Here is a 12,782-nt window from a genome sequence, read left to right on the forward strand (position 1 = left end):
TCAAAATGGATGATCTGAAGGATGAAGAGATATCATTTTTACTCGATCTACGACAAATACACCATGGAAAGTTTTCAGACATTGTATTAAAGCCCGACATAATCAATCAATGAAAAACCAAATAATCATGATTTGATTTATTACATTTTAGTTACACATTTTTAATTACTAAATTGTATGACATTGATATTATATTATTTATAATTTTTACTTCTTATTTGTATATTACAATGTATTATATTTTGAAAAAAAAAAGAATCATTAATGTTTAATTATGTTGTATAGGTATTATAATATATCTTTAATAATTAATATTGTTTTATTTTATTTTTTAAATTTCATCTTTGCGTTTTTTTTTTTTTCATATTTGTTGTAATCTGTTAACAACATAGTTACATATTTTATAATGATTCGTCTTTTTATTTCAAAAATATAATAATACATGTATCATAGTTCTTTATTTATGAATTTGATTATGCAAAATAATATCATCATTTTTTTATACAACACATTTGGCAAATATATATAACTTTATTTAAAAAACAATGTTAATAATATAAATATTATAAATAATCATAAATGATAACTGAATAAATAACTATGTTTTTTTTTTAATTTTTAATTTTTTCATAATAATATAATCATGCAAATAGTATAAATATTAGTGTGATACAACCTGTAAATTAAAATAATATAAATAACTAGTCTTATTATTGATAAGATTCAATTTGTTTATCATCATTACACATAAATTTATCCATCATCAAATCTTGTAAATTATTGAATGCTAATATTATTGCATTGTCCGCTTTATCTTTTTCGTTGAGTATAATTTTTGCATTAAATGTACTGGATTTCCATCTATTTAAAAATCGAAATAATGGTTACATATTATAATTAATTATTATATTTTTATATTATCATAGATATTTTATTAAATATACCACACATCACAATTGTTGTTACCTGTCTTTTGACTCTACTTTTTCCATATCAGATGTTTTATACTTTTATACCAAATAATCACCTCCTCCTTGGTTTACCGGTATTTTAATTGAAAATTACCACCACTTGGTTTTTTTACACGTATGCAGTTTTGATTGTTTTAATGAGGATCCATCATATTCTTGTTCCAACTTTAATAAATGTGACTGAAACTAAAATCGATATTATTTAATAAACATAATATTTTAATATTTAATATTTTACTTTTTGTTTTTTTGGTTAAGCCTTTATAACGGATTTGACATTTTTTAAATTCTGTATTTGATTTTTTCGGTAACCATAATGTTCCTAAATTTATATTATCATGTTTTCAACTTAATGATATTTAATACAATTAAATTATAAAATATCAATAATATAACAATAATAATAAATGTGTACATACATCGATTTCTTCATCATCTGAATTTTGGTCGCTTGTATTCATCATTGTTACTTTCTGTTTTTTTGGTTTACCTTTAGTATTATTTTTGATTTTTTTTAAATTCTTCAGTTTACCATAAAGTTCCTAAATATTAATTAATATGCTTACAATACTTAGCGATGGTTAATGAAAGTAATCTAAAAATAATAATAATGTTGTACATACATTGATTTCTTCATCATCTGAATTTTGCTCACTTGTGTTGGACATTATTTCATTCTGTTTTTTTGGTTTAATGTTTGTACTGCGTTTGATTTTTTTAAAATTCTGCATTTTACCATATTGTGTCTAAATTATTATTAATATGTTTATAACTTTTAGTGATGATAATTGTATATAGGTATATTATAGTATTATACCATATTATACCATATTATACCCATAATATGCATAATATTTGAGCAAGCATCAAGCTCGCAAATTAGCGCGCATTACGTAATACTTATTGATTATTATATTATCTGTTGATTACTGTTTAAATATCATATTCCCTATTGTTTCATACCATATAAATAGGGCCTAAAACGAATAACAAATCAGTACGATTCTTTATGTCCGAAAGTAACCTAGTGCGACAGTAGTTATATACTAAACTTTGTTACGAGTAACACATAAAATTTCTCAACTTTATTATGTCTTTCATAACCAACGAATGTCCCGAGATTCAAACAACTACATCAGCGGCAATGACATCCTCCGACGGTGGCTCTCTGAAAAGAAAGAACGAAAGATCAACGACGGCAATGATGAAAAAACAAAAAATGACGAAGAAACCAGTATCTCCGGTACAAGTCCCGGACGAAGAAGTGTCAACAGTTTTGACGGAAATGAATTCGGTGAAGTTAATCAATCTGAGATCGTGGGTTCAATCGAATCTGAACAAGAATTTGATGGAGGAGGAAGATTGTTTGGATTTGTGCGAAATTATTTTTCCAAGTCCAACCAACGAGTATACGATTCTGACGATGATACTGATAATTTTCGTGAAATGTCCGATCAAGGTCATCGAGAAAGTTATCCATCCCAAGCAGTGGATGGATACGGAGATACAGAAGAAATGGAACCAGATTATGATTCTGAACCCTTCAGTGATGACAACACTTTACAATCAAATGAGGAGGTGTATGAAGACCTCATTGTCCAACTTGGACGTCAGTTGGCTAACAAATTTGTCTCTGGAATCCACAGGTAATAATATTTATATCAATATTATATATATATATTATATTATTTTTTTTATATTAGATATATCAGCACAGTCATTGTGACGAGTGGAACTCGGGGAGTTCAGGAATGTCTTCGAGAATTGGACTCTCTTATTGAACGGTACCCACCAGCCCACTTCTACATCATCAGCGAGCACGAGGACCACATCCATATTAGCCACGTCTGCGGATACTCAAGACAGACTTGTCGGTGCTCCTTCCTCGTTCGAGGAGCATTTTGGAGCATCTACCGCAGACGTGGACTTCGTCGCATTTCTCGAGCAGTCGACCTCAGCGCAACAGATTACCGAAACGTACTGCGATACCTATCTTCGGGCAGCCGACGCGTCCACCGCATTGGAGACTTCAGAGAAGATGGAAGATTATTTGATCGATATCAATATCTATCGGTTAGTTGTATGGAATAACATTAAAAAACTTAGGTTTAATTATTTAAATAAATCTAAAATTTTATATACTAAAATTACTGGTTTTAACTTTTATTAAATTTACAAAGAAAAATATTGAAATACCAGAAGATAGTATTTTATTATTACAAATACATAAAAGTGATGAATTAAAAATGTTTATTAAAATTATGCATATATCAAAGGCCGAAGGTTATTATTTACTTAAATTAATTTGTTCAACAGATTACAATGATATAAATGTGTCTGAATACGAGTTATAATTATATTTATAATATGATTATTGGCAATAATCGTTTCTTGAACGGTCATTTATCTAATAATAATTGCAGGTTTTGTTATATGCATCATAATAGTAAACCTACAGAAAATAATTATTTAGATATGAATTACAAATACAACCTATGTACTTATGAACAATGTGTTCAGCGAATAAATACTTGTTTTAAAATATCACAACAGTGTAAAATAAATTATAATACAATTTAAAATGTGTTGTTTTTTCTTTCTATAGGCGCAAAGATATATGGGACAAGCCCAAGGGGGACTACTGGCTCGGTGCGACGGCGAGATGTCGCGGGACGTTTCGTGCGAATCATCAGGCGGTTCAGTACGCGTCCCGAATAGTAAAGCTTCTAGGGGAGAAAATGATAGCTCTCAAAAACATAAAACGGATAAGAAAAACTCCTGGGTTGACCCGAAAAACGGGGCGGTATATATTATTGAACTTCTTTATCAAAACCCAACGGCCAACATGTCCCCCCGAAGCCTATAAAGATATTAAAGAATACTATTTAAATCCGAACCTAAATTATTTATGCGCCAAAGACAAATACGTTGATAGGGACGTATAGAGCTTATTGGGGAATAAAATTAATGCATTGGCGTTTTATTGATTTTGGAAATTACTATAAAGATGAGAAGGTGCACCCTTATTTCAACGCGTACAATAGACTAAAAGAGCAGGTTTATTATGATATAGACGAGTCCGTGCAAATAGCTAACGAATTACTTTTATATCAGTTTGATGACAATTCTGAGAACGTTTATTATTTTCTAAACGACCTTATAAATATTATAGACAAACGTATTCCTAAATGTAATACGTTAGCTATATTGGCACCTCCTAATGCTGGTAAAAACTTTTTTTTTGATGTTGTTGCTTCGTTCTTTATAAATTATGGTGTTCTGGGCACTGCTAATAAGACCAACAATTTTGCTTTTATGGAAGTGTAGCGGATCACATATGTGTGACACCGTTACGTGGTATACGATTAAGTATAAATAATAAACAAATATAGATATAGATAATAATAAGGAAGAAGGCTTACACAGTATAGTCATCCGGGTACACATATATGTACACATTGTAATATAATATAAAAGAGACACTTAATGTTAAGTTGGTTAGTTCTGGGACCAGTACAGCTACCCGCTAACCAACGAACTCCGGAGGACGATACTGTAAGTAAGTCTTTCGATATTCAAGTAGTTTATAAGTATTCGTATATAATAAGCACTGTATACGTTTTTGAATGATTATTGTATGTGTAAGAATATTGTGTATGTAGTTTAAGAATATTGTGTAAGTAATAATTGTTGTGTAATAATAAACATATTCACTTAAGCTTGATATTTGACTTATCTTTCCTGAAGCTCCCGAGTTACGGTAAAAATATAATTCATAGGGCTCTGAAAACCCTCACTGAATTATTTAAATATAACAGGTTCTCCAACCCCGTTACAGAAGCAGCAGGCAAAAGATTAGTTTTGTGGAACGAGCCTAATTACGAGTTAAACCATGTTAATGAACTCAAAGCATTATTAGGAGGGGACTCATGTAGGATTTCAGTAAAATATAAAAGCGATCAACCAATTCTAGGTCCACCTATTATTATTCTTACTAATGATAATTTATCAATTTTCGGTATGGCTGCTTTTCAACCCAGAATAAAATTATACAACTGGCAGGGTGCGCCTTTTCTTAGGAATTACGATTAGAAAATAAATCCGCTTTTTTTACTTAGATTATTTAAAATGTACAATATAGAATAATAATTATATTTTTATTGTGTAATAAAGTGATTATATTAATTACATTGTGTTATTATTTATATACTGATTACATATATTGTCTACTACGACCAGTTTATACATTAACAATAGACTCCGCATGGAACAATGGCTTATCTGTTGTTGACTCCGTAGTTGGCGTCTCACTTGTGGCGCCAGACTGTAATTGCTATGCTGAAGGTGAAATGAATTGATTATCGAATGCACTTAATTCTTCCCAGAACATGGACTCTGATGCTGTATTATCTACAACCATTGAAGTATTTTCGAGTTCAGTATGACATGTAGGGAATGTGGTGTATTTATATGGAAGTCCATATTGACAAATTAATTCTGTTTCTATATCCCACATACACTCTATATCAGTAAATTTATCCGGTACAAAGTTTGCGTTTGTTGTTGTTAATTGTGGAACAGGACAAACTCCAACATGTAATGACGGTTGTATTTTAGCTGATAATGATGGGCGTAGTCCTTGTTTAATATATTGACCGCATTCTAATGGTTCAACGTATCGATTAAATTCGTCTTTAAATATCATTTTCCATTTTGCATCTGTTAATAACGCGTAATTATTTGTTACATCAGCTTTATAAGTACCTTTTAATTTATCAATTGTAAAAGCATTTGGTAGCGCTATACTATTAGTATCAGCAACATTAAATGATTCTACATTAGTACCGGACGGTTGTGTACGTCCAGCAAATACAGATTCCCACGGCATAGTCAAATAAGACAATGTTGGTTTATATGAATAATCAACAAAAGTTGTCCCTACTGCCGCATTGGCATCCATCTTTGTAATGTATTGTTGAATATTTTGCCAACCCAACAAACCTTTGTTTTGAGCACTATTTGCGTACATACTATAATATGATGGAAATTGCATTGGTAAATTCATATACGAACATGGTAATGTTGCTCCTGGACTCCAATTTGGTTTCAACCAATTTTCTTTTTCAGTACCATACATAGCACTTATTACTTTTTTTTAAAAAGTTTTATCAATTATTTTGCAACTTGTTGGTGTCATTGTGTTAGTTGCTGTTCCAAATTCACAAACCGTATTAAAACCTCTCGTCTTGTTTACTAATCCGTAAGCGTGTTAATTAAATTTATTTTGATTTAGTGTTTCTAAATTACTTGTAGATGCATTGGTTTCAAATGCAGTACGTGGATTACGCATAACAACTTTACATTTTACCTCCAACACTTTAACACCACGCATTTTTGATATAATGTTATTGAATTTGGATGGTGACAAATAAAAATACGGTTTATCTACAGGTAGGTACATTAGAGATGTTGTTCCCAAACGCTCGCTAGCAAATGCCCCATTTACCATAACGCCAGAACAAGAGCAAACATAAACACCACCTCACTCAAAGATGCACTCGGACCAGGACAAGAAAAAACCATAACAAATTTCATCAAGATGGCCGACCTCTCAACGAACATATAAGACAACGGATCAACGTTGCTACACTATAACCATTACCTTTTAAATCATATTTATAAATTATTAATGTAAAAAACCTAATTTCCTTTAGCTAAATGTTACCACCAGTCATGTAAACCATTGTAGGCTAATAAACTTTTGTATTTGAAGCCTTAAATTTAATAAAAAAAAAAAAAAAAAAAAAAAAAATGTTCCAAGTTGGAGCTGAACACTTGCCACGCCATAGCTGATAATTGAATGGTTTTTTCTAAAAACCATAGTATATCCTGTTGACCTATGTATTGGCCTAGGTATGACAACATTTTCAACACTAGGATTCCCAGTATCTGGATCATCAGCTGTTTGATTCCCCGTACCAGGTAATTTGGTCTTCTTTGTTGAACCACTACCGCCCTGTCCAGAATCATTTCCTCTCTTATCTGGTGTTGTTGATGACGGTGCTGACATAGATAACGAATATGATGGTCGATTAGGGTTTATTCCACCGTCGAAACTCCAATCCAACTCGTTATCAGTATCGAATTCGTAGTTATCAGGTACAACAAACGTTTCTGACCCCTCCTCCTTTGGTGGTAAATCAGGTTCTACAACAACTTCTTCACCTAAAACAAATGGAGGTAAATTACGACGTGCTCTGGCAATGTTATGTTGTCTTATTGCATATGCTTTTTGACTTCTATTTAAATTGTTCCAATTGGCACGTTGTGGAGGAGGGGGACCCAAATAACGAAAAACCATTTTTACCTTTTAAACTTCTTCTTCGGTGGCTTAATTTATTCGTTGAATCACGTAATCTGCTTGGTTGACTCAGTTGTAGAAGGATATATTGCCTTATTTTCTCCGAATGGCCAACTTATTGTCTCTGCCAAATTTTCCAAGTGTTTTTTCACGTTTAATCCACTTGCGAGCACTGACGTTCCTATCGGTTGATTGCGTGGACACTCGTTCCAACCGTTATCAATTGCTTTATCGTATTGCATTTAACAATTTCTTTATGACCACTATATCGTGGTTTATACGTTATATACGCGAAACAAACATGGACCGCATACGACAGGGCAACTTTGTCTATTTCTACAAGAACTTTTCAAGTCACGTTTTACCGCAAATGGACAGTATGATTTTGCCATTTTTCTACAGACCGTATCTAGTGTCGAGCTACAGCAAAATCATAAGGCTGAACGCCATTGCTCAAATACCCGACTTGAATTCTGGATTTTTCGTGGAAAAATCGGTAATTGTCTTACTGCTCGGAATGACACACAAGCCATACGCCACATGCCATGGCGTAGCGACGGTTGATTACGTCCAAGGTCAATTTGTTGTTGGTAACGTTGGTTATTAAATATTCTTCGAATATTTGAGCAAGCATCCAGCTTAACTATTTTGTGACCTATGACGTAATATGATATTTACTTAATCAGCAATTATTAATTGCTAATCTAAGTATCAAATTTACAATAACAACACATTGTTCGTGTTAATATAAATAGGGCCTAAATGTAATAAGCATTCAGTCTGTTTTCGATTGTCTAGAAAGTAACTCTGTTTTACAGTAGTGTTGTACTAACCAGAGTTACGAGTAAATATAATCGATTACAAAGTATGTCTTTTTTTGAATGTCAAAACGAAGTAATGAACAATCAAAAGGAACAACAATCCTCCAGTAGTGGATCGCTAAAGCGAAAAAGCGAAAGACATTGCACTCCGTCGAAAAAATCGAAAATATTAACAAAAACCATGACGTCACCAATACAAGAGAATATTTTGGAGGAGACAGCCCAGGACGAAGTGACAATAATGAAGGAGAAATTGCTGAAAGTGAAATTGGTCGACTTGAAAGTGTGGGTGAAGGAGAACATGGATCAGGATTTGACAGAGGAGGAAGCCCTTTTAAATTTTTGCGAGATCTTGTTGCCCTCCCAGGAGAACCAATACTCTCTCCTAGTCACAATATTGATTATATGCATTTTGTGCCCATCGAAAGTATTGGAGACAGTTATGAATCGAAGTTATGGATGGCCAAGAATATTCAACAAGTGTGGGAGGACAATATGATTCTGAGCCCGACGAACATGACGACACTTTATCTTCACATCAGGAAGTTTATGATGACGTCGTTGAAAGGCTTGGACGTTCAATGGCTGCTAAATTTGTCTCTAGAATCCACAGGTATTTTTTTGTATATATAATTAAATATAAATATATTTAATTATTTTTTTTTTTAATAGATATGTGTCTCGTGTCATTGTGCCGCGTGGAACTGACGGAGTTGAAAACTGTTTGCGAGAACTGGAATCGCTTATTGACAGATACCCCCCGCGACACTTCTACATTGTTGCAGCCCACGGAGACCACGTCCACATTTCTCACATATGCGGGTACAGCGGACAAACTTGTCGGTGCCCCTTCATCCTTCGAAGCTCATTTTGGTGCAAAGACGGAAGACGTGGACTTCGTAGGATTACTAGAGCAGACGACATGCAACCAAGAGATTACGTCAACATACTGCGATACTTATCTTCGGGCGGCAGACGCATCCATATCGTTGGAGGGTTCCGAGAAGATGTCGGACTATTTAATCGATATCAACATTTATAAGTTAGTATTATGGCAGTATATTAAAAAATTACGTAATAATTTTATTAATAGAAAAAAAATATTATGCAATAAAATAGTAGGATTTAAATTAATTAAAAAAAATTTAAACTATTTAAACTTTCGTGAAAATTTAAATGCTTATTCAGAGTTATTAAATAGTTTTGAATTAAAAAAATTTAGTGAAGTATTGAATATAAATATAACAGATGCATATTTTCATTTCAAAATGTTTTGTGAAACACATATAAACTTAATTAATGTTAATGAAAATGAATACGGTTATAATTATATAAAACATCATATATTGAAAAATTTTAAATTAAAAAGTAATAAAAAAAATTTTAATTGTTTAAATTGTGGTATGATACATAATAAAAAGTTAAATAAAAAAATTATAAGAAAATTAATAAAATATATAATTTATGTCATTATGACCAATGTGTAAACATAATGAAAAATTGTAAAAAAATTTAAAAAAAAAATTAATTTATTTTAGGCGCAAAGATATATGGGACAAGCCGAAGGGGGATTATTGGCGTGGAGCTACAGCGAGGTGTCGTGGGACGTTCCCTGCCAATCACCAGGCCGTGACGTATGCATCGAAAATAGTAACACTGTTGGGTCAGAAAATGATGCCGATGAAAAAGGTAAAAAAGATACGCAAAACCCCGGGCTTCAATCGGTAAATGGTCCTCTCACTATACCTCAATTATTATATGAATACCCTTGTGTCCCACTGACGCTTACAAAAATATTAAAGAATATTATTTAAATTCTAACCTAAACTATCTTTGCGCTAAAGATAATTATGTAGAACGTGATTTAGAATTATGGACTATTAAAATTATGCATTGGACATTAAAAGATTTTGATAATTATTACAAAGACGATAAAGTATATCCTTATTTTAACGCTTACAATAGAAATTTAGATTTGGTTTATTATAACGTTGACGAGTCATTACGTATTGCTAATGAGTTACTATTATATCAATTCGAAAACAATAAAGAAAATATTTATTATTTCTTAACTGACATATTAAATGTTATTGACAAACATATTCCAAAGTGTAACACATTAGCAATATTAGCACCACCTAATGAAGGTAAAAATTATTTTTTTGACGCTGTTGCCTCGTTTTTCATTAATTATGGTTGTTTAGGAACAGCTAATAAAACTAATAATTTTGCTTCCATGGAAGCTGCTGGTAAAAGGTTAGTTCTTTGGAATGAGCCTAATTATGAAGCAAACCATGTAAACGAATTAAAAGCATTATTAGGTGGTGACTCTTGTCGTGTATCAGTCAAGTGGAAGAATGTCCGTTTTTTGTGCGGTTTGGCTTAAAAGTTTCCTACGTCTCTCGTGGTTATTTTGGCATATTCCACGCGATTATCAGTTCATCCTGTGCGAAGTTACGACGTGTTAAAAAAAAAAAAACAACGACGGCGGCGCGCGCCGCACCCGTCTACGCGTCAGTGTATACAACCAGTTGTTTACATGGCCGCCGGTCGTTTTTTACCACCACCGCCCTTTCTTCAACGTTGCCGCCCGCTACCACGGCCGATCTGATTTTTTGCGATAACTCGACTTCGACGAGCCTTACGGCTTAGTAACGTTGGTAGTTAAATATTCTTCGAATATTTGAGCAAGCATCCAGCCTAACTATGTTGCACTATTACGTAATATGATATTTACTTAATCGGCAACTATTAATCGCTACTAAGTATTAATTTCGATAACAGTTTATTGTTATATTTTATATAAATAGGGCCTAAACACAATAACAAATCAGTCAGTCATTGATCGTCTTGAAAGTAACTCTGCTCTACAGTAGTTATATACTAACCAGAGATACGAGTATATTCGATTTATTGAAAACTATGTCTTTTTTTGAATGTCCAAGCGAAGTCATGAATCAAAAGGAACATCAATCATCAAGCAGTGGCTCGAAGTGAAAAAGCGAAAGACAGTCAGTTCCAGTAAAGAAACAAAAAATGTCGAAAACACCGTCGTCACCAACGCACGAAATAATTTCCGAGGAAATAGTCCAGGACGAGGTAACGATAATGAAACAGAAATTAATGAAAGTCAAATTAGTGGATTTGAAAATGTGGGTAATGGAGAATATGGACCAGAACCTGAACGAGGAGGAAGCCCTTTTGGATTTCTGCGAGATTTTATTTCCGGCGCAGGACAATCAGTACTCTCTCCTAGTCACGCTGTTGATTATTTCAATTTTGTGCCCGTTGAAAGTTATGGAGATTGTGATGAACCCCAAGCTGTGGATGGAGAAGAAAATTCAACAGATATGGGAAACGAATATGATTATGGCACCAACGACTATGACGACACTGTATCTACATATGAGGAAGTCTATGATGACGTCATTGAAAGGCTTGGACGTTCAATGGCTTCAAAATTTGTCTCTGGAATCCACAGGTATTTATTTTTTTATAAAATATTAAAAATAAATTATTATAATTTTTTTTCTTTTTTATTAGATATGTCTCTCGTGTTATTGTGCCGAGTGGAATTGATGGAGTTGAAAAATGTTTGCGAGAGTTGGAACAACTTATTGATAAATACCCACCAAGACACTTCTATATTATCGCCGGCCACGGAGACCACGTCCACATATCACACATTTGTGGGTACAGCGGACAAACTTGTCGGTGCCCCTTCATCCTTCGAGGCTCATTTTGGAGCAAAGACGGAAGACGTGGACTTCGTCGGGTTACTCGAGCAATCGACATGCAGCCAGGAGATTACGCAAACATATTGCGATACCTATCTACGGGCGGCCGACGCGTCCATATCGTTGGAGGGTTCAGAGAAGATGTCCGATTATTTGATAGATATCAATATTTATCAGTTAGTATTGTGGAATTATATTATTAAACTACGTAATAATTTTATAAATAGAAAAAAAATATTATATAATAAAATTGTGGTTTTAAATTAATTAAAAAAAATTTAAAGTATTTAAATTTTAGAGATAATTTAAATGCATATGCAGATTTAGAAAATAGTTACGAATTAAAAAATTTTAGTGAAGTATTATATATAAGTATTACAGACGCTTACTATCATTTTAAAATGTTTTGTGAAACTAACGTAAATTTAATTAATTGTAATGAAGATGAATATGGTTAAAATTTTATTAAACATCATATTTTAAAAAATTTTCGTTTGAAAAGTAAAAATAATAATTTAAATTGTTTAAACTGTGGTATGATCCATAGTAAAATACTAAATAAAAAAAATTATAAAAAAATGAACAAAATATATAAATTATGTCATTACAAACAATGTGTCAATGTAATGAAAAATTGTAAAAAAATACTAAATAAAAATTAATTTATTTTAGGCGCAAAGATATATGGGACAAGCCGAAGGGGGATTACTGGCGTGGAGCCACAGCGAGGTGTCGTGGGACGTTCCCTGCAAATCACCAGGCCGTGACTTACGCGTCGAAAATAGTGACACTGCTGGGACAAAAAATGATGCCAATGAAAAGCGTGAAAAAGATTCGAAAAACCCCGGGCTTCAGTCGGTAAATGGTCCTCTTACAATTCCTCAATTACTAT

General features: G+C 32.6%; 2 protein-coding genes and 1 pseudogene across 2 annotated transcripts; 2 read left to right on the plus strand and 1 right to left on the minus strand.

Moving 5' to 3' along the window:
* On the minus strand, positions 1–1,741 carry LOC115033232 (annotated as a pseudogene).
* A 6,788-nt stretch (positions 1,742–8,529) lies between these two features.
* On the plus strand, positions 8,530–9,900 carry LOC115034944. Its single transcript, XM_029492520.1, has 3 exons — positions 8,530–8,766; positions 8,826–9,195; positions 9,692–9,900. Exons 1-3 carry the CDS (start codon positions 8,559–8,561, stop codon positions 9,879–9,881), a joined length of 768 nt encoding a protein of 255 aa, XP_029348380.1. The 5' UTR covers positions 8,530–8,558; the 3' UTR covers positions 9,882–9,900.
* Positions 9,901–11,066: 1,166 nt separating this feature from the next.
* On the plus strand, positions 11,067–12,152 carry LOC107885107. The gene is made up of 2 exons (XM_029492511.1): positions 11,067–11,634; positions 11,697–12,152. Exons 1-2 carry the CDS (start codon positions 11,090–11,092, stop codon positions 12,091–12,093), a joined length of 942 nt encoding a protein of 313 aa, XP_029348371.1. The 5' UTR covers positions 11,067–11,089; the 3' UTR covers positions 12,094–12,152.
* The last annotated feature ends 630 nt before the right edge of the window (positions 12,153–12,782 follow it).

The sequence above is a fragment of the Acyrthosiphon pisum genome, chromosome X, assembly GCF_005508785.2.
Source record: "Acyrthosiphon pisum isolate AL4f chromosome X, pea_aphid_22Mar2018_4r6ur, whole genome shotgun sequence".
In the NCBI taxonomy this organism is placed as follows: Eukaryota; Metazoa; Arthropoda; class Insecta; order Hemiptera; family Aphididae; genus Acyrthosiphon; species Acyrthosiphon pisum.